Source organism: Leuresthes tenuis, unplaced genomic scaffold (genome assembly GCF_036924035.1).
Source record: "Leuresthes tenuis unplaced genomic scaffold, fLeuTen1.0.hap1 SCAF_16, whole genome shotgun sequence".
Classification (NCBI taxonomy): domain Eukaryota; kingdom Metazoa; phylum Chordata; class Actinopteri; order Atheriniformes; family Atherinopsidae; genus Leuresthes; species Leuresthes tenuis.
This window is the reverse complement of record NW_027325370.1, coordinates 28444570-28472290: the sequence shown is the minus strand read 5'-3', so window position 1 is coordinate 28472290 and position 27721 is coordinate 28444570. Positions and strand designations below refer to the sequence as shown.

General features: G+C 38.9%; 2 protein-coding genes across 3 annotated transcripts in view; one reads left to right on the top strand and one right to left on the bottom strand.

Annotated features, from left to right (window-relative positions):
- Positions 1–254: 254 nt before the first annotated feature.
- On the bottom strand, positions 255–10452 carry cd40 (CD40 molecule, TNF receptor superfamily member 5). 2 transcript variants are annotated; one of them, XM_072366837.1, is made up of 9 exons: positions 10289–10451; positions 9702–9783; positions 6696–6818; positions 6467–6613; positions 6276–6369; positions 6073–6131; positions 5442–5531; positions 2771–2802; positions 255–1251 (listed from the first exon to the last, which is right to left on the bottom strand). In XM_072366837.1, the coding sequence occupies exons 1-9, from the start codon at positions 10325–10327 to the stop codon at positions 1027–1029; spliced, it is 891 nt and encodes a 296-aa protein (XP_072222938.1). In that variant the 5' UTR covers positions 10328–10451; the 3' UTR covers positions 255–1026. The 2 variants fall into 2 exon arrangements, with proteins under 2 accessions (XP_072222938.1, XP_072222937.1); XM_072366836.1 differs by lacking the exon at positions 2771–2802 and having other exon boundaries at positions 5398–5531; positions 10289–10452.
- Positions 10453–13459: 3007 nt separating this feature from the next.
- The window catches only part of LOC140271563 (uncharacterized), a 44835-nt gene continuing 30573 nt past the window's right edge, over positions 13460–27721 (top strand). The window contains exons 1-8 of the mRNA XM_072366831.1: positions 13460–13681; positions 14267–14395; positions 15572–15646; positions 16165–16338; positions 16521–16678; positions 18579–18767; positions 19041–19686; positions 20913–21075. Coding sequence (XP_072222932.1) covers positions 13610–13681; positions 14267–14395; positions 15572–15646; positions 16165–16338; positions 16521–16678; positions 18579–18767; positions 19041–19686; positions 20913–21075 — 1606 coding nt within the window. The 5' untranslated portion in view covers positions 13460–13609. The remainder of the gene's footprint in view (positions 13682–14266; positions 14396–15571; positions 15647–16164; positions 16339–16520; positions 16679–18578; positions 18768–19040; positions 19687–20912; positions 21076–27721) is intronic.

Genomic DNA, 27721 nt, shown 5'->3' with positions numbered 1-27721 from the left:
ACTTCACAAAGTCCACTTTGAAACTCTGGCGCCCCTCTAAGGTTGTCCGTAGTCCCTACAAACGAAGTAAATGCCCCATAGAAGGTGAGACTGACATTGGCAGGCGCATGTGAGACAAAGATTTTTTAAAAATCCTTTCAACGACAAAACGAAAAGGCGTTTTACATCCACACATACGTGGTGAAATTTCCCCCGAAGTTCGTCTGAAGCTACGTGGTGACAGTAACAGTAACTACAAATAGCTGATTTGGCTAATTTTGTTGGAACTAATTTATCATTCAAGGAACACAGCTGGAACACAGCAGATGCAAGTGGAGCCAAACTGAAAGCATGACTTTTCTGTCGCATAAACCAAAGCATTCTGGAAACAATCCCCATGAGGTTTGAGTGAGGCCTGATGTCACCACCGTTTGAAAAAAGATTTCAGTTTCAATGCATAATAACACGCTGTTGTATTATGTGCAAGTAAAAAATAGAAGGCAGGTTAATAATGATTACATCAAAATACCACATTAAAATGCAACCTAGTTAAAAACCTTAAAAAAAAAACCTACCATGATAATACATTTGCGTCTCTTAGCGTATCACACTGCCTTCTTACAATGCTATACAACATAGTTTCAGCACAATTTACATTTACATTTACACTGGGGTTTAATATATACATTTTAAGGTTTGAAATATCTGTATGAAAGAAATATGACACAGCGGTAACAATCATCAATTCATTTTCAATATCCTGTTCAGAGTTGCAGGGGAGCTGGGACATTCTCCAGCACAGGGCGAGAGTGGGGTACACCCTGGACTGATCACCATTTCTCAACAGGGATTAACAAAGCCTAACAACAAGACAAGCCATACACAATTTCAGTTACATCTATGGTCAATCTTAAAACTCTAATTGATCAAATGTACATGTTTTGGAACAGTGGGCGAAAGAAAATGACCTGGAGAAAACCCACACTGAATTGTCTTACAGTGAGGCAACAGGGCCAAGTACCACACCACAGTGTTGCCCACAACAGGTCACACTATATAGAATCCCTGTGTCTGTGTCTGTGACTCCTGACGAGAGAGAACTTCCACTTTCCCAAGTTCCTGAGCCACACAGTTTCCATTTTCAGTTATTCCATGGTCTTCTGTGGACATCTCCGGCACGCTCAACTCATCCTCGTTTTCCACTGGTGTCCTTAGCTCCTGTATGGCTTCTCTCTGCATCTCATCTTCTGTAGTCAGACTTTCAACGCAGTCCTGTGAAAGCAAAACAAGGTTAGATCAGAAATGAAATAATATCAAACACAATCACATTAATCCTTCTGGGAGATGCTTTCAGAAATGTTCTGATGGATACGAATACACCTGTGATTAAAAATGATCTTGTAGCTGTAGACAATGTTTTGAAGCTTCTTAAAGAAGCGGTTGTGATGTTTCAGGGAAAACATTTTCCTGACTTTTATTGTTGTACTTAGACATGACAAATACCACTGACAAATCTACACTTATTATGAAGCTATGCTGAAGGTATGATTGAATCGTGTGGTAAAGCGACCAAAAATGAAACCTTTCTAAACTTTACTTCATGCAACTTGCTGATCACGTTGACTTTCAAAGTACTTAAGAATATCTTAACGTAGAGGTATCGCAATGAAATGCTGGTGAAGAGTATTTGGTAACTTAACCTTTCAGCACATTGGAAACCGTGTTCATTTAGGACAATAACCGAACACAAGTTGTTTGGCTCTACTAGGAATATCACATGATTAAAAAAAATCATTTTTTCATGACCAACCAGAAGTCCAGACCTTACTCTATCAAAAAGCAACCACTGGTTACAGAGCAGGAGTGTAAGACTGTGGCCAAAGCTTTTGGAAAGTCAGCTCTATCTCTAAGACAATAGTCGCATTCGGACAGCGAGTTCTAAGAACGCAGTTCTAAGGACTGTCCACCTTGAGCTCAGTTCTAAGAACTGTCCTTCCCCAGGAGAACTGTTTCATTTTGCATTTGCACATGAGTCGGGGACCTTGATAGGGACTGATGTGATGCAACCGTCTGCAACAGACGTGTTACTTTAGCGCCACACACAGCGAGAGTCAGGAGACGAAGAATCGAGCAGCAGGCGATACTCTTTGTTTCATGAAGGAAAGAAGGAGAGCAGAGCGCTGCAGACAAAGGAGATGACATCTAAGTTTAACTTATTAAACATGCGCCGGTTGTGTCCGTGTCGTATGAGTAAACGTTTCAGACAAGGGGCGGAGCTACCAGCCACCAAACACCTACGTCATACGTGTTCCTATGGAACCCAGAAAAGACCCTGCCTTGGAGAAGGAACTAAAATGGTTCTAGGAACAGAGGGCTGTGGTCCCTAGTTCCTGTATGTCCTAAAGCGCGAAAAAAAACGTCCCTATTCCTGAAAAGGTTATAGGAACTGCAAAAGGTTCCTACGGTGGGAATGCGCCCAATGCTGCTCCATAGGTAGGCATATTATGGCTGTTATTGATACCAGTGGAGAGTGCATTTATGACTCATCGTGTAAAGCCCCTTAATCTGGCAAATTAATGTGTCTGAATCGTATGTCAATTTTCAGCTGCAACATTTCATAGCAAAGCTGTGAAATGAATTTAGTTTGAAAACTATTAGATGTCACAAGAGAGGTGCATTTTTGATTTTGTAAATGCATCCGATAGACAAGGTGTCCCTGGTTGATTACGGAGCTTTGTAGAAACGACCTACATTGTTTATATTATGCAAATGAAGACAAATTCACATTTACCTGTGATGTTCCTTTCACGTATGTCGATTTATCTAACACACAAAGGAAGAAAACACACAACTTGAGTACATCCTATGATTACTAATACCGGAAACATATCGATAATATTTAGAGTAGGGCTGCAACGATTCCTCGAGTAACTCGATTACAATGATAAAGGAATTTCCTCTGCCTCGAAGCCTCGTTTAATTATATTTAAAGCTCACGTTTGGCACGGATTCTTTTTAGCATGACATAACGTTCTTACATTACAGGCTAAGTATTATTGTACTAAGTACTTATTGTAGGATTAATACATTTAGCTTTTAAAATATCTATTAAGTAATTATTATTCACACTCTTTTTCAGTAAATCATCACAGCGTCTTATGGACACCCAAAGTTTCTGCTAAAAGCCCCAGCCTGCACCCCTGCACAAGCAGCTGTACTGACAGACAACATTCTAAATATGCTGGTCACAGCATGTGTCCGCTGAGCTGGTGGAGGTTGGCGGGTTTAGGGCGATGATTTCCACTTTCCATCCCAATTATGAACTTCCATCAAGAACATTCATAAAACAGTTGCACAAAAAGTATGACGACATCAAAGAGGAGATGAAGAAAGCCCTGCAAGAGACTGACAGCATGGCACTCACAACTGATATCTGGACAAAACAGATTCCACCCGAGAAAATCAAGGACGTCGTCCATGACAATGGTGCTAATGTCGTAACAGCAGCAAAGATTTTGCATGAAAAGCATGGATGGGCATCGGTGAAATGTGCAGGAAACACCCTCAACTTGGTAGTGCAAAACTCTGAAAAGCCAACAGGCTATCTCCAAGTGTGTGGCTGCTGCAAGAAGCCTCGTTGAACACTTTAAGTAGAGTGAACTGGCATGCACAAAGTTGAGGGTCAAGCAGAAGCAAATGGGTACCAAGAAGAATTTACTGATGCAAGATGTCTGCACACGCTGGAACAGCACCTATGTCATGTTTTCCAGGCTGCAAGAACAGAGATGGCCAGTGACTGCTACACTGTCTCACACAGCAGTGACCCAGAGAGGGAAACACTACCTGGATCTCAAGACTGATCAGTGGAGCCTGATTGAGGAGCTGAACCAGGTCCTTGAGCCCTTTAACTCTGCCACAGTGTTTATGAGTGAACAACAATATGTAACACTGTCTGCACTTCCACATATTGTGCATAAAATTAAGAAGAAACTACCGAATCCAGATCTTGAGTTGCCACCTGTGAAGTCATTCCAGGCCCATGCGACAGAACAGATCACAGAAAGATGGAAAGACTTAACAGAGTTCAAACCTGAATCTCCAAACATCACCTTGCTTGCTACTGCTCTGGATCCCAGGTTTCAAAAACTGAAGTTCTTGCCTGCTGACTAAGCATTCAAGGTCAAAAGCACCGCACAAACCACGGCAATTACTGCAAGTGGAAATGGAGCATCCACCACAGCAGCATATGGTGGCAAGATGACCACATCGTTCCTTGACTCGGACTCCACCACCAGTCATGAAGAACAAGAGGAGGAGCAGCTGTTAAATGTTGTATTCCGGCCACATCCACCCCAATCAGAGTGTTTGTTTTCAGCAGCAGGTAACATTGCTTGAAAGAAGAGGGTAAGCCTCAGCCCTGAGCATGTAGATATGCTCACCTTCCTTCACTGCAACGGTGCAGAGCAACCACATGCTCTTAATGGCTTGCACACACAAGTCAAGAAAGACTGTAAAGGGTGTGTAAGACTCTTGTTCCAAGTCCCGGTCCACATTTCTGATGAAAGGTATTGGCTCTGATTCTGAATGTGAAGTTGCACATAAAGGCAGTGTTTAAGAATCTGTATTTCTTATTTTAATTTTGATCACCTTTGAGATCACCTTTTTGATACTTAGAAAAAATAAGTGGGAAACAATTTTATTTATTTTCATCTAAATTTGTGTCTCAGGAAATGTTAAGTTTGAAGTAATTTTATTTATTTTTATTTAATTTTGTGTCTCAGGAAATGTTAAGTTTGAAGTAATTTTATTTATTTTCATCTAAATTTGTGTCTCAGGAAATGTTAAGTTTGAAGTAATTTTATTTATTTTTATTTAAATTTGTGTCTCAGAAAATGTTAAGTTTGAAGTAATTTTATTTATTTTCATCTAAATTTGTGTCTCAGGAAATGTTAAGTTTGAAGTAATTTTATTTATTTTCATCTAAATTTGTGTCTCAGAAAATGTTAAGTTTGAAGTAATTTTATTTATTTTTATTTAATTTTGTGTCTCAGAAAATGTTAAGTTTGAAGTAATTTTATTTATTTTCATTTAATTTTGTGTCTCAGAAAATGTTAAGTTTGAAGTAATTTGAGTCATTTTTATTTCATTTTGTGTCACAGGAAATGTTTAGTTTGAAGTAATTTTATCTATTTTTATTGGACATTTTGACTGAAACAGTTTACTACTTGGTGTACTACTGCATAATATGTATAATAAATAAATGTCAGTTTTTCCTAAGAAGGAAACAAATTGGATGTTATTATTAAGTGATCTGTCTTGTTTTCTATTTTATTTATAATTGGGCTTTAATTAAGCAAAAGTATGTTTTATCCGATTACTCTATTAATCAATTGAATATTCGATAGAATACTCGATTACCAAAATATTCGATTGTTGCAGCCCTAATTTAGAGCTCGGCATACTTCGGCACATGTAAAATATTAATCCAATCAGGCACGCAAGCAGGACAGGAATGATGCAGATCACTATTAGATGACTCCGCTCCATTTCAACTGTAAGACAAGAGAGAGAGAAACACAATCACACACTGATCTTTACAGCTGTTTCACACAAATTAATTTTCTTTTGTAATACAAGATAAACTGAAAATGACTGAAGTAATCAATTTAAGAATACATAAATAGAAACATAAGAAGTTATGATAAAACATAAAAGAATATTACATTTACAAAAGAGCATTACTTCTGCAACTTCAATGTCTGCCGCATACTTTTTTGTTAATTTAGGAAGGACAAAATAGGAAAGAGAAGGGCAATGAGAACAAACGCATCCTTTTTGAATAAAAACAGCGATTCTTTAGCTATTAAAATGCTCTAGAGTCGACACAAATATGTAGCTTAAACACTGTGTGAGTGAAACCTTTTGATCTCACACTCAAAACCACAAACCAACCTAAACTTAGAAAGACATAGCATCTCATGTGTGAGCTAGTTTCATTTTGAGCAACACACAGTATCTAAGCACACAGCTGCAGATGGTAGGAGAGATAAAGGTGAGAAACCGGTACAGTTCATCAGCCTACACAAAACTTACCACATTTGTTGTCAGATATATCTGTTCCACTTTGTTCGAGGTAGTGTCCTGCCTTACATCTGAAAGAATTTCACAACATTCCAATAAAGGACCAGAGTTTTGTTATTGGCGACGCCACAAAGACATTAAAACAATGATGTGTGTGTGCATATGGGTCGCTGTTTATGTTTATACAGAAATGCATTTCTGGTTTCAAAACTTACTCTGTCCATTTCTTACAAACGCCATCACTTGAGCTCTCATTGGAATATGTACCATGTGGACATTTCTGGCACACGGTGTCGTGCATCTGATTTCCTGAAAGTGAGATGTGATTGTTAAAAACACACTCAGCAACAAAGCAGAAGCAGGGCGTCTTTATGTCAGTTCACTGCATCAAAAATATATGTTGTACCTTTCAACTGAACCTGAAATCCCGGCCCACAGGCACTGTCTTGCACGCAGGTCATACAGTCTTTGCTGGAGCAGTGGAACCCCTGTTTGCACATGCAGGTGGTCTTTGTCTTCGTGCTCTTGTGGACTGCAGCCTCAAAGTTTTTATCTGATAGAAGAAGGGTCTCCAGTTGAGAGATGAGTAACATCAACAACAGAGCAAGTTTGTGTGAACTGTCACAGGCTCTTACTTGGGTCACAGTAACTCTGAAGTTTACACTTGTTGTCTCTGGTGTATTTATCTTGATATTCGTTCTTCTCACAGGATTCACACGTAGGATCTGTACAAGTGCTGAGGGGCAGCATTTTGTTCCCTGCAAAGCAAGTTGTTACTGAAGAGTGTTACAATCCTTAAGCACAAGTGGCAAATGGGCTTATAGTGAAAGTTTATAGATCTCTAATACCTGTCTATTAATTAAAATTCTACAGCCAGATGGCTTTTAGTAGTGATGTGTCCATCCAGGTTGAGGCTTCAAAGCTTGTGTCGAGTAATTTAGGATTTATTTTGTGAAGCGCGTATTGAGGCGTGTGTCGATGACTTCCATATGTGGTGACGTTCAAGGCCTCGCGAACCGCCGTACCACGTGACCGGTTCATGAAGGCTTCACGCATAATTCGAAATATAAGTGTCACCAAAACGCAATTGATCTGTCCTCACATTGTGTGGAGTTAGAACCTTAAGGTGCAAACTTATTGTTCATTGTTAGCTGCCTTTTTGTTATGGAGCCATCCAAAAAGAGATGTTCTCCTGTCTGGGAGCATTTTGAGCTGATTTCTCCTAATAAGGCAGGCACACAATAATAATTGTGTGAAACAGAATAGAAATACTTAATTAACCCCATAGAGAAATTCTTGTAGCAAAGCAACAAGAACACAGAATGAATAGCATATATATTAAATATGATAAATACAATTATATTAATTATTATTATTATGGTGGACAACATAGTGAAGCCACGTTGTCATTTCAATCATCACCTGCTTCACATTCATTGTCCACCTGATGGCGCAGTCGAGCAACTGAAGCGCCATGAAGCTTCGGCCCATTTTTGAACTACTCAGATGGAAAACTTCAGTGCTTCACGAGGCTTCATCTCATCATCACTAGCTGTTAGGTTATAGATACATATGAAAAATTTGTTTAATGAGTACAACAAAAACTTGGATTTTTATTGGTACAATGAAAAGATGTCTTGACAGGTAGACTAAGAAAGCTATCTGCCAGTTATAAAACTGCAACTAGCAATTATCTTCTTGATAAAAAAAATGAACTAATAGATTTTATATTTAGATCAATCCACTGAGAAATGTTCAAATCTAGGGGTGTGACGAGATCTCGCGAGATTAAACTCGACGATATTTCTCCTTGCGTTAAAAATCTGAGATTTGTGAGCTATCCAAACTTCTATTTGTGACCTGTGGGGGCAGTAATGCGCCTTTGCTACATCTAGCCTGCCAGAACCTAAAGAAGGAGAAGGAAACGAAGAAGAGGAGGAGAAGAAGTAAGCAGCCAGAATATCGGAAGAAATACCAGTATTACCATTGAAGATACCCCTGCCACTTCCAAATCGTTTGTTTGGAAATGATAAATGGCAGTAGAATGACTGATAAGACACGGACAATATGCAAGCATTCTATGAAAATAATGCCATACACCACTTTAGTTTAAATTTGTGGAAGAAGTTCATATAAATCTCATGCTTACATCATGCATGGAAAAAGTTATAATAAAACATTTCAAAATGCATGTGCAACTCGGTTAAATATAAGTCTGTTGGTCCAGTCATACATTTTGTCATGGTAGTTTTCTTAAAATCTCGTCTCGTTCTTGTGAACCCAATAATCGTGTCTCGTGAACTCAGCTCATGAGACAAGACACGATATTGGGTTCACGAAAAAGACGCAAAATTGCCGTGGTGTACGGCACTATTTTCATACAATGCTTGCATATTGTCCGTGTTATATCAGACACTTCTTTTCCTTCTCCTTCTTCAGGTTCTGGCAGGCTAGACGTAGCAAAAGCAAATTATTGCCCCCACAGGTCACAAATAGAAGTTTGGATAGCTCACAAATCTCACGAGACAGATTTTTAACGCAAGGAGAAATATCGTTGAGTTTAATCTCGCGAGATCTCATTGCATGAGATCTCGTCACACCCCTGTATACCACAAAAAAAAAAGTTTGCCATACCCATGCCTGGTATCTTTTTTTTCTAGTTTGTAATATCAAAATTAATTGTAGTTTGTTTTATTAAGACGAATGAATTAATTAAGTACTGTTGCACTGTTAGTTAGTTCAGAGCTGCCGTGATATTGTTATTGGGGGCTATAGGGGGCTTTTTACACTACGTCTCGTGTTTGTGGGATGACGTCATTGACGTGCACCTCTGATGCCTCTAAATAAGACATTATCTGTCTTTATTTTACCAATACTTTAAGACGAATGCATGAATGAACGAACGCGTACTATTATACTGTTAGTTCAGAGCTGCCATGGAGTTGTTATTGGGGGCTATCGGAGGCTTATTGGGGCTTTCTACACACGTCTAGTGGGCTGCAGCACAGCTTATTTACTCCTGTCTCTGTGACGGTCGGCTATCTTCACACAGAGTTTGCTACTGCTAGTTTTGTGCAACATGGCGGAACATATATCAGATTTTGACGACATGGACGAGAACTTTGAGTACGATGGACGTCCTTATCGTTTTGAGCCTGAGTATGAGCAGCTCCTGTAAAGGAGGATGCAGAAGCAGAGAGAGGAACCGAGCTATGCTGCAGCGGCGCTAGTCGGTGATGTCATCCCACTAGCTGTGTAGAAAGCCCCCGATAGCCCCCAATAACAACAACATGGAGTGCTCTGAGTGCAATAGTGTGTGTTCATTACATGGATATAAGCGGATCTCGAGTGATCTAAATAGTGTCTTTCAACAAACTGTTATCGGTGAGTAGATGGACGTATTCTATGCAAGAGATAAGGTCCAAGTTTAAAATAGAAACCGAACTTCCCCTTTAAATGGTGAACTGCAGCATTCTGAGGGGGGTGGGGGGTGTAACAGGTGATGATATAATTCCAAGCTGGAGAACGTGAAAGGTGTGATCTTGTAAAATGATCTTTACTAATAAGGGGCTTAAGCAAGATAAAACGTGAAAACGTGCTCATATAGATGCAGTTTTTATTGCAATATTGTCTTGACATACCTGGGCTACACATGTTGCAGCACTGACCATCCTTCTCATACTGAGTGACCGGGTCACAATGCAGCTGGGCTGCGGCCATCGCCTGCAACGTAAGAAGCGCGCGACACATCAGAGAAAGTTTGTCTTCATCTGATTTCTGCTAATGTCTCTGGGAGGAAGGTTGGTTCACTTCCTCAGACCACGGGTGTGGAAAGTCCCAAACATTCAACATACTCTGAACTCCAGAGGCAGCAGGTGCATGTCTTTCTTTCTGTCTTTCTTTCACATTTTTGCTCTTAATAACGTTATCTTTCATATCGGGATTCGCACATCGCCATATGTTAAGAGTAATTCTATGCTGCAAGGAAATCGAAAGTGAAAGTAACACTTTGCAGGGTACTAGCATTTCAAATTTAAACGGAATATACGTGATTTAAACGAACAAAAAACACATTAGCGTTTAAGAAGAACAGAATGGCTAAGAAGTCTAAGTTACAGCGTACAGTAAAACATACTGATGAGCAACTAGGCAACCAGCTGAGTTCATTTCAGTCCAAAATCCACGTTTTTTTTTTTTAACTACGCCATACATGAATAAACCCACTCACCATTAAAACGCTCAAGGTGAACAGCAGCCGTAAACGCATCTTGATGAATGGTTATGTCCCAAGATTCGATACCTGTCGCTCCCTCCGCGTGTTAAAACTGTTAGAATCAGAGTGTCGTCCAACGGCTCTCCCTTCTTTAACTCCTTCCTTTTACCACTCGGGGAGGAGCTGCGGAGGGGTTTTCTCTTGACCGTTTCCTGTAAAAGCATATCAGCGTCGTACATAACATTATTCACATGACCTCATCACAACGTGACAGCGTAAGTTGATTGAGACTCAAGTATTTTAAAAAGTGAAGTTGACACAGTTTACTGAAGCATCAGTCGTAATAACATAGCGTACTGTACAAATACTCGGAGTTTATCAGCAAAATGCACTGAAAGTATCTAAAGTAGGAGACATACATATGGAGAGAAATGGTCACTGTCTTTATAAATTTCCCACAATGTCCCCTTTTTTATGTATTCCAGCATTGAATTGTCATGACACACATAGTGTGCATATGTGTGCGACCTAATAGGAGGGGTCAGTGTGGGGTCAAATTTACACATCCAACTTTATTTGGCTTTGGCTGATTTTTTGTTGCACCTAACTGGAATGTCCTGACATGTTGTCATGACATCCTATTAATGATGAATGGCCCATATGTAAATGCTCAAATATGTTTTATTTTATAACAAGATGTGCCATGTATCACATTTTAGCCATCACCAATAAATCGCAATGCACAATACAACAATGCAGCCTTCATTTTCCCACATCACGCAAATGCTGTTGGCTTCTGATTTTCGATTAACTCTGGGGAACTTTCCACTTTCAGTAGAGGAATTTGAAAAAAAAGCCCTTTGGTAGCTTTAAATATACATTCAGCTGCTTAGTGAAGCTCAGGGATCGATGATTATTTGTGTGAATAGTACTGCGTATCAAAAGAGCAAACAGATCTGCCATAATTATTGAGCTATCAATTGAGTTCTTTATTATCATGCACGCCAATAATAAGGTAGCAAATTCATGTGTTTATAAAGTGCCCCGCATCAGTTCTAAGGAACTACAGAAGGATTTTTCATGGTTTTTTAACTCTCAACCACACATATTCAATGGGATTCCCCATAAAGTTTTGATAAGGGGGTTTCCCAGATGTTCAACATTGTAATTGCTGTTGAGGATTCCCCTCTTTTTTTTCTTCAAAGTCTTCCCTTTTCTGACCATTTAACATGCATGAACTCAGCTGAGAGTGAGAACTGAGGTTCTGCTGTCCAGTCATACAGTTACTTTGAGGTGCGGAGGAGCCAGTAAACATGAACCTAATAATTTCTTTCAACACTTCCTTGCTGGATATTCCAATGAATTCGTTTTTGATCGTCTCTGTACTCATGTGCAATTAAGTTTTTGTTCTGTAAATCTTTGAGGAATAACAAAACATATCCACATCCAAACTTATATTATTTTTGTTAGTGCCATATTGTTTCCTGAATAGGTTTGGTTTAATAAAATCACCTTTAAGCAATTTCAGTTTGATATTTTATAAAATCAGATTTGGAAGTAAGGATGTCTTTTGCTTTGAAAAGGAAACACAAAAATGTCCTTGTTACAGGGGTTCTAGACATATACTGTTATTTTAAATGACAGAATAAACGATTCTAATGGGTGCTGATGACTTTAGACTTGGCAACCTAAAGCCATTTATTCAACTGATTTGTGTGCCTTTTGAATTAAATCAAACAAACAAACAAAAAAGATATTTTAAGAAAAAGTAACTTACATGTTAGGAATTATTGCTCCGGTTCTTAATCCAGTTTTAATCATTGTTTGCACATCTTCCTTTGACTAGATATAAACTGCAGCTCTTTCCCCGCGGTCATCGGGCGAGAGGCAGGCTACACCCCAGACAGGTCGCCAGTCCATCACAGGGCCACACAGAGACAAACGAGACAAACAACCATGCACACATACACTCACTCCTAAGGACAATTTTTTTTTTTAGAGACACCAATTAACCTAACATGCATGTTTTTTGGACGGTGGGAGGAAGTCGGAGTACCCGGAGAGAACCCACGCATACACGGGGAGAACATGCAGACTCCACACAGAAAGGCCCAGGTGGGGTGAAATTTTGACATTTTTGTAAAATTCTTATAAATTATGCTTTCTATTGGGGAGAGCGGTGCCTTAGCGCTCCCTATTGGCCAGCCGCTGCTGCTTTTGGTGAACATTACACTGAGCAGGTTTTTCTTTTTGGTTTTTCATGTGGTAAAGAGGAAAATAAATTGTTGAACTTTTTGCCAAGACAAGCAAAACAGGCGATTTATTTAAGTAAAAAAAAGGAAAAGTTGAGGGAGGACATAAATGTGAGTGTTTACAAGTTTTTAAAGCGCTAGTGCGAGCAAGGGTGAGGCTAGAATTGAAATATTATCTCAAAATGGAAGATTTAGACGTTTTTCATGAACTGTGGGATTGGGAAGGTATACTTTTCACTATACAAAACCTCTGGACTTCTTTTTGAAGATGTTTTGATTGAAGTGTGATAGATTTCTTGAATTTTTTTGAATAAATGATTGTTTACTAAAACTCTTTCTCTCTCTTTTTATGTCTCTATTCCTGCCTATCAATCTGTTTTTTCTTCTTGATCACTCCTCTCTGATGAGTATGTATCTATTTTCTAAATCAGTAGAGAGAAACAGTGAAAAAGTACTAAACCAAAACTGAACCAAAAGTTATGATTGTGAAAATGTATGCAATTTGCAAAATTATTACAGTCTGCTCCATAGTTTTCAATAGGAAACTTGAGCTGATTTTCCTTTTTCTTGAATTCTGTTTGGTAAATGGTACTAGATGTGAGAAGTGTCATCAAAGCTATTGAGGATTAGTTTATCACTTGAATAGATGAAACTGGATTACTGTATGATATTATATTTTCTGCTATCTCCTGCAAAGTAGCCACAGGTTTGCTGTTTCCCTGCGCTCTCTTGTGGATAAAAAAGAAAGAGGGAGCAGGGAGTTTGTACATTGTCTTGCAAGTGGAGACATGTTGCTTGACAAGAAATGTTTGCTGTTTTGCAGGAAAAGCCTGCGTGCTGTGTGGGCGTGGTTGGACAGGCAGCGACAGATACCTGAAAAAAGTGTAACCTGAGCTGAAAGAGGGCGGTGGTAGAGGAATAATACAAACCACAGTGTTTTCCTCTTTCCCAGTTAGTAAGGTAGATCTCTGTTGTGGTTCTGCATGACAAATATAACTAGGCAAAATTCTGTGTTATAAACGAAAGAACCATTTCATCAACTAAGCTTCTGCATGGTCTTTTGTGTCTGATGTAAACACTTGCGATGCCAAGTTTAGGATCAAAGAAGAAAGACAATCTTTCCAGGATGGATAGACACATCACAGACTTGCCACAGGTAAGATTTCAGCTTAAAAATAACACTAGAGGGACAAACTGCAAAAAACTCCTTTAACAGTAAATGTCAAGTGCTAATTTACCATTTTGATGACAGCTAGAAATCAGTACTTTTGCTGATGAGTAAGAACAGTTAACTGGATTCTTCATTCCAGAGAAAACAGTTCTCTTGCTTTCATTCACATCACATCTGTGCAGCGTTGTTGTGGTTCTGTTTATGGTAATTTCTCGAGCATGTCTTACTTCCTCTATACAACTTGACTTCCCTAATTTTGGTACTTCCCCATATTAGGAAAGTTTATTGACTCTCAAACATTACAGACAATGACTGATTTGAGAAAGGTTGAATGTTACTTGCAACAGAATGTGTTAGAGATAATGATTGACTTTTCATCTCAATGATGTTCCACTGAACTTTGACTCACACATGGTATGATCTGCTCAGACTATGAAACAGAAAACAGAGAAATCTGTTACCTCTAGTTAAAGCTGGTTCAAAGCTGTAGTTAAAGATGGTTCACAGATTTGGAAAATATAGATAGGAAAGAACTTTTTACCAGAATGTCTCCCTTTCTTTTTCTTCCAGCTGAGCAATGAGATGCAGCTAAGTATCATGAACAAGGTTAAGAATGGAGAGTTATCCATTGATGACGCTCTGGACCAGGCAAGAAAGGACAGGAAGCAACTCCTCAAACTAAAGAACCCACCTAAAGAAGTAGGTGTATAATCTGAACACAAATAGAAATATTATGTCATAATTCCTAAGACTTATTACATACTACAGTATTTTGCCCTGGTAATGGATGGAATGGCTAATTGTAAAGAGTGCAGAGTTCTCCAGTGTCTTTGATTTAAATTCTGGCCTGCAACTTTACTTTTTTGGTTCACTCATACTGCCCAGATACTGTAATTCTTGGCAGCTGTTTCCGCTAACATTGTTTAGAAGTCCCTCAGGCTTTCCGCTTTCTGCTCAGTGCTAAACACATGACAGACAATGTAATCAACTTGCTTATGAGCATGGTGTCAGCATTTAGCAGCTAATGGAACAGGCATTTCCATCACAAGTTGGTGGAGACCAAACAAAGAGCTAAAAGAAGAGTGAACTTCAAATGAAGGATAATGGTGCTCCATATTGGTTGTGTATGATATAAAGTAGCTACTATCAAGCTAGTTATATTTTTTTTAAAGGCAATGATATGCTCTTGGCAGAGAAGACAACTGATCTCAGTTGCACCCAAATGACCAGAAATACCTGGTATTGTAGTTTTAAGAAATAGTTACAGAAAGAAAGATATTAATTTATTGAATTTTATTGGTAACTGTTTTCTTTTGAGTTGGAGAACCTTGAGCCTGCTGTTCCCTCTGCTTGTAGTCTTCATTGAGGCCCTTGCTTTGCATTTGCTGCAGATATGATATTGGTAGCTTACATTTCAATTAAATTTCTGCAACTCCACCAGGGAGACGACTGGCAGTGGATAATGTGTGTCCTTTTTTCATTCTAATGGTTCTACTTGAAAAAAATAAGCTCAAGAAAACAAATATTTAAAATTTTGTCTCATGCTTTAATATATCTTTCTCTGTTCTTTTAACTCTGCTATGTTAATAAGCTGCTGAGCCTGTTGGATCAGTTTTAAAGTAAACTCTGTTTAAACACTGTTTACGGCACTTACATTTTTCTAGAACTAGTTTGATGAAAGAATGGGGAAGGTGGAGTCAAATTTCCCAAAACTGTTTTGAGATTTTGTTTTTATTCAATTCTTTAGGAGGAAACAATGAATGAGAAAACAATTACAAAAAAGAAAATAAAGAATAAACTGTCTCTAAGCTATATCACCTTGTCTATTCCAGATTGAATAAACTTTGACACTTTGGTTTCTGGTTGCTGTTTTAGGAACCACCACTCTCACAATACAACTTCAGTGTTCACAAGAATTGTCGCTACAGGTGGCAGAAGAGGGTTCTTCAGGTGAGCTAAAAAACTAATGACAACAGAAAATGGACTGCTCTTTTATAACACTTTTCTAGTTTAGCTGACCACTCAAAGCACTTTTACCACTTTGTGCCACCTTCACTCACACAGCCTATACAGTTTTACAGGCTACAAGGTGTTCCATGTTTTGTTTGAAGACACTTGTGGCCCGGGAAAACTGGTAGTCAAACCATCGACCTTCTGTTTGATCGTTCACTGGTCTTTCTCCTGAGCTACAGGAAAGAGGACCAACAAGAACTCTTTGAAGCAGTACATAACTAGAGTGATGTTTAGTGGGCCAGCATGCTGAAAGACTGATGTTTAAAAGATAAATGTGTTACCATATCAACAGTCTGAGGTTAGCCTGCTAACTTGCTATTTAGTGCCAAATGAAAGGCAAGGCTTGTGGGAATATCAACATGAATATTATTTATTTATTTAACAAGAAAAGAAAAAAAAACATTTTTACTGTGTTAAACTTTTTGCCTGTAAATAAACACTCTGTAAACATCTAGATTGATTTCAAGACCAAAATGCTGTGCAGCATAGAGAAAGGCATCATCAAGCGCCAACTTCCCTTCTCTGCTGTCAAGAGTTGTGATGATGGAGTGGGTTCCAGGTTCTCAATTTCCTTTAAAGGACATCATGATTATGAACTGGAGGCCACATCACTGGAAGACAAACACAAGGTAAATTTATACCTTGTACCTTGTATTGGATACATGTACTGTAAGTCATAGAAATAAAGTAGTATGTGAAAAACAGCAGTGATCTTTTATACATGGTTTTGCTTTTTCATTCCTTTGAGGACAGTGGTTATGGATGTTTGAAACAGAGGTTTCTCATGTTTGTGACTTTCTGCTTTGTGCAGATGATGCAGCTTGTGAATCAGATCATCTATGGGAACATATACAGTGATTCTGAGGAGGACAAGTCAGAAATGCACCAGCAGCCTTCGCCGTCACACAGCCTTCGAGAAGGTGTTTTGTTATTGCACAGAGGAGGCCTGGCTTCATTCAAATGGGTGAAGTACGGATGTATCCTCATTATTGCAGCACTGTTATTGTATAAATTCAGCATCTCTGAATATGTAAATGCATTTTTACTGCCAGACAGGCGATGTCTCCTACTTCTCTAAAATGTGGGAAATATGATGTATGTGTGTATTTCAAACTTTGACTTTCAGTGGATGAATACAAAAATAATTTTTACAGGCAAACTTTCAACTTAAAAAATGCGGCGCAGTTAAGTAAAAGCATTCATATGAAATTACAATTAACAAAATATATATTCTGGACTGTGGGGTGACTTTAAGTGGGCCTTGAATTGTTCTTTTCTAATTTTGCTGGGCATCGATGAGAAGATTGATATCACTCGTGTCTATAGAATGAAATTGGAACGAGATGGTATTTGTAAGTTTGTCAACCAAGATAATTTTCCCCTGCTACCAGCCTCTTTAATGTGTTGTGGAGACATACATAATAATGATGAGACAGGAGACGGAGGTGAGTTGAGTCCGTTCACTCTCCACAAAACATTAAAGAGTGCAATGTAGACCATTGTGAAATACAACAATGGTAACTCGATAACTGGCACAGTAACTAGGCAACATGTAAACAGTATAGAATCCAGAATGTCTCTCCTATGTTCCTTATTGTGGGTCACCACAGTGTAACCCTAAGATGGTTGATAACAGGTTTATTCATGACAACGATGTTTTAACAATGAGCTTCAAAGGCTCTGGATGGGAGATGTTCTTACTTTCTAAAAATCCAGGTTCCTCTCCAGTCTTAAACTAGAGACTATTGGTAGACAATACTATAAACAATAAAGTCCTTGGATTACATGTACACTCCCTGGTTAAACTGGTCTTAACAATCAACCTACAGGCTTTCTGAAGGTCTTTCAAAGCTTTGCTTTGGACATTGGAAGATTTTTCATTTATTTTCTCTCATTTTTAATTCTTTACATGAGCATTTTAAGAGGAATGTTTTTTGTTTGCCTAGCTATCTACCACTTACCTATGAGTAGTTCAAGTTTAAAAAAATAACCTAATGCAAGGACTGAACCGGATAGTATCTGCACATCAAGGACAACTTAGCAAAAAAAAAATCAATTTTAAACTGTATCAATACACCTTGTTAACAGCAGCCTGTTGCATATTTTTTCAGTTTTTAGTTACATCAAAGAAAAATACCAAATATAACAGTTTGACTAAATCAAGTTGTATTTAGCATTAAAAAAAGAGTTATTAGCTGAAAACTTGGCATATCTCAACTGGAAGTGTAGTGTGTCTGTTAAAAATTCCAATCCAGGAAACTGGATAAGTGGAAGACAAAAGAAATGGCAGGCCTAAAAAACATCTACAGCAGATTAACAGTTTCCTAAAGTGATGCCGTTCAGAAATAGGAAAAGAGAAGAACCTGAGTGATGTGCCCCTGATGGGCCCCTCAGTTTATCCATCCTCTGTTCACCCAAGCCTCATCAGAAATGGCCTCCATGGAAGAGTGGCTGTCAAGTCATTCTTAAGGAAGGGAAACAGGAAGAAAAAAAAACAACATCCAAAGAAGAACTTTGGAATGTCCTTCAAGAAGCCTTGAAAGCTATTTCTAATGACTAAGAAAAATGATAAGAAAGCATGTCTAAAAGAGTTCAGGCTGTGTAACTCTGGCCATACCAAGTATTGACTTTCAAGCTCAATGGAATTGTACAAACTCTGCTCTTGCCATTTATAATCTGTTTTAATTTATGTTTGCACATGTTTCAATTAATTTCTGCCATTTTTCTGGCAATATATAAAGAATTGAGGGATGGCTCAAGACTTTAAGTACTATACTTGTTGCAGTTGGTTAGTAGCTTGAGATTGGGACACAGTTCAGGTTTTGTTTTTTGGGGTTGCTGTACCCATTACTCTTCCATTTTGTTCCAGATATGAGGTCCAGCTCCACCCAGGTCAGCTAACACTGGTCCCATTCAGGAAGCAAAGCCCCGCAGAGGGTGAGGTGACATCCTCAGTGCCTGTGTCCACCGTGATTCACCTGTCAGACGGTGACACCATCGTGCAGAAACCCCATGGCTCAGGCACTTTCACTTTGATCACCCGCAAAAATGAGTACCAGTGAGTGAGGATTATTATTGTGTGTTGAAATACCACAACAGAAAAAGGTTAAGTTATGTCAGTCACCCAAGTTATACAACTTTTTGATTTAACTACTTTGAAAAAGGGTGCACTTTTAAACAAACCTCTCTTTTGCAATGCATTTGCTTTATCTTGTAACATTTATGATGTGTGATGAGTGATGATGTTGGAAATATAAAGCCTGGAGTGCTAAGAGCCAGCCTTTTCTCAGCTAAACAGGGAAGTTGGATGGAGTTTGTTGATCTATTACAGGTTCAGGGTGCCCATGCCAGATGAAACAGCTGCTCCAGGTGCTATGCAGAGGGAGCGGGATGCCTGGGTCCAAGCCATTGACAAATTGTGTTCAGACTGGAAGAGAAAGTCCAGGTCTGAACACATATTTGTGGAAACAAAGACTTTGCGACATCTCAGCATAGCAGAATACCCAGAGGACAGGGATTCAGACCTTGAGTCAAGCATTGAATTCAGTGGTGGAAGCACGATTTATCCTCCAGCCGACTATAAAAATTCAGATCCCACTTCCAGTGGCAGAGAATGTTTATCATCTGGTGACACAAGTCAACCCTCAGCTGATTCTACAAAGCCCATCCCTGAACCTCGCAGCGCCAAGACTCCTATCCAAGTTATTGGCACTGATATTTTGAATCCCGTTCCAACACCAACCTCTCCTTGTGCTACTGTCCCGATAGAACCCTCCTCCCCTCCACCCTCCCCCTGTCATGCTGGCCTCACATCCTCTTCCACAAGCCTAGAGTCTCAAGAATCGTGTTCTACAGTCATGAAAAGACCTCCACCTCTGAGCATCCCACCTCCCCCGCCTTTACCCTTCAGACTGAAAACAGGTTTAAAAAAACCCCTTACCAAGGCTTTTCACTGGGAACTTGTTGGTTCTGGGAAGGTAACTGTCATTTAACATTTCACTTTGTTCATCAGAAAATACTAAACTAACGTGTTTTTACTATTTTTACAGTATTGTGCAAAAGTCTTGAGCAACCCCTCAATTCTTTATATATTGCCAGGAAAATGGGAAATAGGTGGAACAATTTACTACATAAAACTAAATATAATATTTAAGGCAAAATCAGAATTTGTACAATTCTAACTAGCTCAAAGTCAATATTTGGTATGACTACTTTTATGCTTCAACATGGCCAAAACCCCCTTAGACAAGATTTCTTGTCATTTTCTTCAGGCAGTCTTTGGGAACTTTTCACTGGGTCTCTTCAGGAACAGTCCAAAGCTTTTCTTTGGATGTTGGCTGATTTTTGTTCCCTTCTCTGTCAAGACAATCCTACACTACCTCAAAAATGTTGACATATGGCTTAAGAATGGCTCGACACTCAACCTTTCATGTAGACCATTTCTGATGAGGCTCCAGTCTACAGTAGATGGATCAACTAAAGTTCCAGGTGCATCTCTCAGGTCCTGTGTCCGGTCTTTGTAGGATTCCTATTTCTACAGGACATCACTTTCAGAGACTGTACATCAGCTGTTGATAGTTTTTTCAACTTGCCACTTTTTATATCATCCACTTCTCTAGTTTCATGCTTAGATATTCCAACTTTTTAGCCAATAGTTTTTTGGGAATCACCTTGGTGCTGCAAAAATACTATTTCATGCCTGTCAAACTGTGTTATCTTTGTCAATTTTCTTAGATACAAATAAAGAAATGGAAACAAAATGAGCGTATTTGTAACAGGCTGCTAGTAACAAAGTGCCTAAATATACAATTAAATTGGTACTTTGATTTAGTTTTCAAAGGTCAGTGTTTAGTGGCTTAAAAACACATTCTTCTGAAAATGATCAGGTACAAGGACTGGACTGAAAATGGGCGGAAAGCAGTCAATGTCCTGGATATATTGATCAAGATTACTTTGACAGATTACAAAATAGCTTGGCTCTTTGGAAGCAAAATAAATTAAATTAGGGGTGGTTCGAGACTTTTGCACACTACTGCAGTTTTAGCTAAAACAGAAAAAGTCAGTTGCAGCTTTATTAGAATTTGTTACTTCTAATATTGTATCATTGTTACACATGCATTTTGTGTGTTCATTTGTAATGTAAACATTGAATTCCTCATAAAAATAAGTTGTTTCTGTGCTGAATCAATTTGTTTTTTTGCAGATTGCAAAATCATTTTGGACACAACAAAGCAGCAGGAGGATTGAAATCGATACATCACGCTTATATGAACAGTTTGCTGTTATAGATCTGGGGACTTTTGCAGCAGCTGAGCAGAGTAATACTCAGCATATAATGCTCAACCAGAAGATTGCACACAACTTCAGTGAGTAGCTCAACAGTGAATATGTCTAAGAATTTAAGTTGGTCATAAGTGTTATTGGTGGCAACAGATCATTTTCAGCCTTTTCAAATGGGGATTAGGATTTCCCATCAGAATAATAGGTGTCATATCCAAGCTAATCTTCCAGATTGAGTCAAACAAAGGGGTTTTTGAGATCTTTGAATAAAAAATTAAAGAGCGTGTTTTCACTACCACTAGAGGGGAGCACCACACAAAGTAACTAGGATCTCTATAGTGGCAGAGCTAATGCCAGACACTTTGACTTTCACAGGTTAAATTTTAAAAGCCCAAATAAGAGAAAGATAATCTGGAGTAATTTTATGCAGGGCCTAGAAATGTAGCCTTTTCACTTTTTCAGTGATAATTGAGACACTTTGGCTGTGAAGCAAATAGATGGATGTTCTCTATGACCATCAGCAGGGGGCAGTGTGTCACCAATGTGAAGTGTCATGACTGCTTGTGGGACCTGCAGAGTGATTGTGTGAAGTGGAAAACATTCTATTCTCATCTAATGGCTTTTCACTTTTGATTAACTAAGGCTTGTATATTTCAAGACCCCACCTACGGGAGAACATTTCAGAAGATTCTCCTCACAGGTCCTCAGAGTAGTACAGTCACTGTGAAGAAATACAGATGTGGCCTGGTTGGCTGCTAAATGGAATGGAGTGAAATTGCAGACTGGTGACATAATTAGAGTTCACATGTTCATAAAATATAAATAAAGAGATCTGAGCGACAACGGTAGTGATTTCCTGCCCTCATACAAAATACCCCCACATATGGAGATATTGCTCCTCCCTGACTTGTTAACTTTTTGTTGTGTCAGGAGCAGAGCTGAGTGATGACAACCTATGGGCAACTCTTTCTGCCACATGCTTTTGGAAATTGGGAAATTTGATTAATAAGGGAATCTGCCTTTCGTGATCTTGTGCCCTCTTTGGTCCTATTAACATCAATAAAGAAGTTACATCTCATTCTGGAATATAAAGTATTCAAATGTAGTGCCCTGAAAAAGTTAACAAAATGTTAACAAGGGGGATAATATCAGCAAAATGCACTTGAATAATGAAAAGCTCCTTAGTACTAAATTATTCAGTGTATTATAATATTAGCTTATTATTACTGAAACAATGGGACTCATTCAAGAACATTTTCGTATGCTTATTAGAAAATTTCTCTCACTTTTTTCGTATGAAGGTCTTGTACAAACACACCACGTCAGATTCAACAAACGCTCTTAACTTCGGGAAAGTGTGTAAACATGATGAATGCCACCAATGCGTATTTAAGTGCACGTGCACGAGGATAGTAAATTTGCATATTCCACGTCAAAATAATACCATATAAGGCAACGCTTTCTCTCTCTTGTGCCAGGAAGTGTTGAGTCATGAGAATGGCATCAAGGCGCAAAAAGAACAACTTTACTGGCTCTGAGATATAAGTTCTGCTTTCAGAGATCCAAAAAGGAAAATCTGTCATTTTTAGCAGTGTCAGCAGTGGAATTAGGGGCCTGCTAAAACGAAGAAATGGGAAGCAATTACGAGTGCTGTTAATTCCGTGTCACCTGTTGGTAATGTCACCGAAATAAAGAATAATGGTTTGATTTAAAAAATGGCTTAAAAAAAACGTCTCGCCATGGCCAGGTGCTTGATGATTGCAACTAAAGCCATGCAATCAGTTGTTGCTTCATCATGATGGCATGGGGCGGTCGTTGAGAGGGGTCTTCTAGCATGTTGTCTGCCTGGGCTGATTCAGGTAGTGGGTGACTCTCATTCATGGTGTAACAGGTTCCAGACAGAGTACCTGTACACAGATAAGGTTCCTGTAAAACAGGAGAAAGAATGAGACAGGCGACCATTTGCTTCTGTCCAGTGCAGCTTGCTCGGTAGAATGAGGAAGTAAACAAGAGTCGTGAGTGACTCAAGAGAGTGAATAACTCTTTGCTTTCGCTCTTACCAAGAGGTAATAATTTACCATTTTGGCACATATTAACATATTTCTTTCAAAGAAATAATATTTTCTCAAATTTCATGAGCGTCACAATGGCAATATTGTGCAAAACGCAGCTTGCAAGATTAATCTGGCATGCCTTCTCTGGGCTACAGAGCAGTTTGCCCTCTGCTGTATCGAGACACGTCCACCTGGCCTTCTGCACCCCAATAGTGCACTCCACAACGGTAGGGGTGCTTTGATGTGTATATGTGTGCAGTCTATTGTTCGGATTATGTTTAGCAGTCCAGCCATGGCATGAAAGTCCCTCTTAATTTGTACTTGTTCGACAGCGGTGTATGGGAATTTGATGTACCATGGGTGATAAACTGATGAAAGTTTTGATGACCAAGGGGAGCGCACGACTCACAGAGGACTGGGACACACCTGATCTGTCTCCAATCTCCCTCTGAAAGGTGAAAGGTTCCCGTGGCCAAAAATCTGGAGGACCTGGAGGTGTGGTGGAATCGGGTTTGGTCGGCGTGTTTCCATCTGGAGTTGTAGCTCTAGCAAGCTGCATATTTGCAGCAGCACAGTCCTTGGCAATCTAAATCACGATGTCAGCCATTCGTCTGTCACCGCAACAATATTTACAGTCTCAAAACACACGCTCTCTTCCAAGAGCCTGATGCGCTAAGGCATCCAAAAGTAGCAAGTCAGCCACTGGTTACACTTCCGTTGAACTTGATATATACAGAGAGAAAAAATTAACCTTCAATTAGTGCAAAATTTAAGTCAAACAAATTAACATCAGCATGAATATGGGGATATATTGTATATATTTATTTATGATGTCTTCAAAGTAATTAAATATACAATCCATTAGTCAAGCATTAGTTGAACATGTTATTGGGATTAAAGGAACTGCATTAGGCTGGTTTAAGTCATATTTATCTGATAGATTCCAGTTTGTTCTTGTAAATGAAGAATCTTCCTCACACATTGGAGTAAGTCATGGAGTTCCTCAGGGTTCTGTGCTTGGACCGATTCTTTTTACTTTATACATGCTTCCATTAGGTAACATTATTAGACAGCATGGCATACATTTCCATTGTTATGCTGATGATACTCAGCTGTACTTATCTATGAAACCAGATGAAACCAACAGGTTGGTCAGACTACAAGCCTGTCTTAAATACATAAAGACCTGGATGACTCAGAACTAAATTCAGACAAAACTGAAGTTGTTCTCTTTGGACCTGAGCGCTTCAGGGAGAAATTGTCTAGTTATATAGTTACTCTAGATGGTATTTCCTTGGCTTCTAGTTCTACAGTGAGGAACCTTGGAGTTATTTTTGACCAGAATTTATCATTTGACGCACATATAAAACTGGTTTCTAGGACTGCCTTCTTTCACCTTCGTAATATTGCTAAAATCAGGAACATCCTGTCTCAGGGTAATGCAGAGAAACTAGTTCATGCATTTGTTACTTCAAGATTGGACTACTGTAATTCCTTATTATTGGGCTGTCCCACATATTCTCTGAAAAGCCTCCAGCTGATCCAAAATGCTGCAGCCAGAGTTCTGATGAGAACTAACAGGAGAGATCATGTTTCTCCAGTTTTAGCTTCTCTTCATTGGCTCCCTGTTAAATTCAGAATAGAATTTAAGATTCTTCTCCTCACATATAAAGCTCTTAATGACCGAGCTCCATCATATCTTAAAGATCTCATTGTAAGATATTTTCCTAACGGAGCACTTTGCTCCCAAACTGCAGGTTTACTTGTTGTTCCCAGAGTTTCTAAAAGTATAATGGGAGGTAGAGCCTTCAGTTATCAGGCCCCTCTCTTGTGGAATAAGCTGCCAGTAAATGTCCGGGAAGCAGACACCCTTTCCACTTTTAAGATTAGGCTTAAAACTTTCCTTTTTGATAAAGCTTATAGTTAGGAATGGCTCAGGTAATCCTGAAACATCCCATAGTTCTGCTGCTATAGGCTTAGACTGCTGGGGGAGCTCATCTGTCACACCTTTCCTCACTTTGCTCTCTTTTTCCCCCTGTTTAATTTCTCAAATGATATTATGTACATGTGACATTATTGGGGTTATTAACTTGTGTTTCCCTGTTCCAACAGATATCCTTTGAATGGCGTTATGGTGTTTTTCCCCCCTCTTTTCCCTCTTTTCTGTCTTCTCAAACCCCAGCTGGTCGAGGCGGATGGCCACCCTTCCTGGCTCTGGTTCTGCCAGAGGTTTCTTCCTGTTAAAAGGGAGTCGTTCCTTTCCACAGTCGTCACAGGCTCAGGACAGGAGATTGGACTGAAGACAAGTTTCGGTGCAATCTGTTGGTTTCCTTAGCTAGGATATTATTTTTTGAATTGGCTCTATATGAATTAATTGGATTATGATTACAATGAATTGAATTCCAATTGGCTTGAATTGGACTATATTACTTAAGTGCCTTGAGATGACATTTGTTGTAATCTGGCGCTATATAAATAAAAAATTGAATTGAATTGAAATTGAAGCAAACTTGATTTGAATAACAGCAAACTATTTTACGTGACTCCTACGACAGGTCTGGATCACTTGTAAATTCTGTTCGTACCTTAAAGAAAACTCAAAATATGAAAAAATTGGTGAATGCGCAGGTTCTCTTAAATCACTTGCACGCATGACTTAAGAACAAATCTGTTCGTACAAGTGGTTCTTGCATTAGGCCCATTGTTCCAGAAGTTTTGTAGGCTGTTCAGATGCAACTTTGCAAACTTAATCTATGCTGCCATGTTAATTTTAGAGAGAAGAGGCTGTCTTCTGGTAACCCTTTCACACAAGTCATTCTTGTTCAGTCTTTTACTAATTGTACTGTCATAAACTTTAAAATTTAACATGATAGCTGAGGCCTGTGGAGTCTGAGATGTAGCATTTTTTCCAATTTGTCTGAGAAATACATTGTCTGATCATGGGCTAAACTTGCTGGAATGTTCACTCTGGGAAGATTAGTATCTCTCTTGACTGTTTTCCACTTGTGAATAATCTTTCTAACTATAGGCGGATGATCGCCAAATGGTTTGGAAATGGGCTTATAACCCTTCCCAGATTGTCGGTCAGCAACAATTGCTTCTCTAAGGTTGTATTTACCAAATGTAAGACCTGGTAAGGACCATTTGTTTCCTCTGTTCTTTTTCTAATGTCCTGATACACACAACCCTAATATTGAAAGACGGTGTACTTGCTTATAAACCTATGAACTGTAACATAGTATAAGTTTGAAGAAACATGAAAAGCTATGACTGATATAGATAAGTCTCCTGTCTCCTCTCTGTATCTCCTGGCTATCCCTACACAGACACACTCTCACACGCACTCCTCATTGTTGCCTTTCTTTTTGTGTTGTTTATTCAAGTCATATCTCATTCTTTGCCACACTGTTTAATCGTGTGATCCCATTACTCCAGCAGCCAATGTGCATGTAAACTTACATTCTTTTTACATGTACGAGTTGCAGCTCAGCAGACAGTGAGACTGTGTCTAGATAGATGATATTACAAGTATACGTTCAATAATTGATGAATAAACACAGAGGTGATAATTAAAGCAGGCAAAAAGTGTCGTCCCCCCCCGTACTCACAATCATGCTAAAAGATAATGGTGTTTGAACATGGTGTTAGATAAGTTGAAGGAGTGCTCCTTGTTGTAGTTTTGACTGGTTTAACTTGGTAATTACAATATCAGCTGCAACCATCCTTTTACACATTTGTAATTTCGGAGTCAAGCATCCCAGAGACCTTTGTCAACAAGATGGTTGCTCATATTGCTATTTCCTTGTTTACATTCTTTCAAAAGCAAGACTAAGTACCTGGCTGGACTGCAGGAAATATTGGGCAGTTTGTTACAGGCAAATTCTGCAAAAATCCCTGAGATGCAATTTGAAATCACACACCAGGGCAGCGTTTGTTTGCCAGTTCAGTGTTAAAGGATATCTTTTATGCCTTTTGAACACTAATCTTAACCAATATCACATATCCATTACTTTAATGCTACTTTATTGATGTGACCATAAATTAAATCTAAATATCTGAGTGTCACAGACTTTACTCACAAAATGTATCAAATAAAGTCTCTGCATTATTACAAGAAAAAAGCCATGTAATGTCTGGCAATAAGACTCACAAACATGTTAGTTAACCTATCACCACTGTTGCTGTCTTCCCACATGGATTCTTCCCTCTCAGTGTAAAAAAGATGTCCTTGTTAATCTGCTGCTGTTCAATTAACAGCTGGGTATCAATTAAAAGTATACCCAGTTCTCTGGGCACCCTAGAACATTGGCAACTTGTCTCTGGTAATTCACATATACCAAACAGATGGACCAAGCACTGCGTTGTGTGCCACATGCAGCAAGAAGGTATCGTAAAAAAAGTTAGAGCTCCATTGTAAATACATCCGTAATGTCAACAGTACAACCTTTTTACTTACAAGTCGAGAATAAAAGCTACAAGTTCTGCCGGATTTCCTTACTTTACTGCCACAAAAGTGTCTCCAGAAAAAAAAGCAATGGCAATTTTTGGTATTCTTTTGGCTCTTTTGTATGTCATTTAGTATTTTTGGTGCTGAACCCCATTTCTTTGTGGCATGGAGTGGTGGCGACCATCATGGATGCTTGCTTGGAGGTCCTGACATTGTTGTTATCACTGTGCG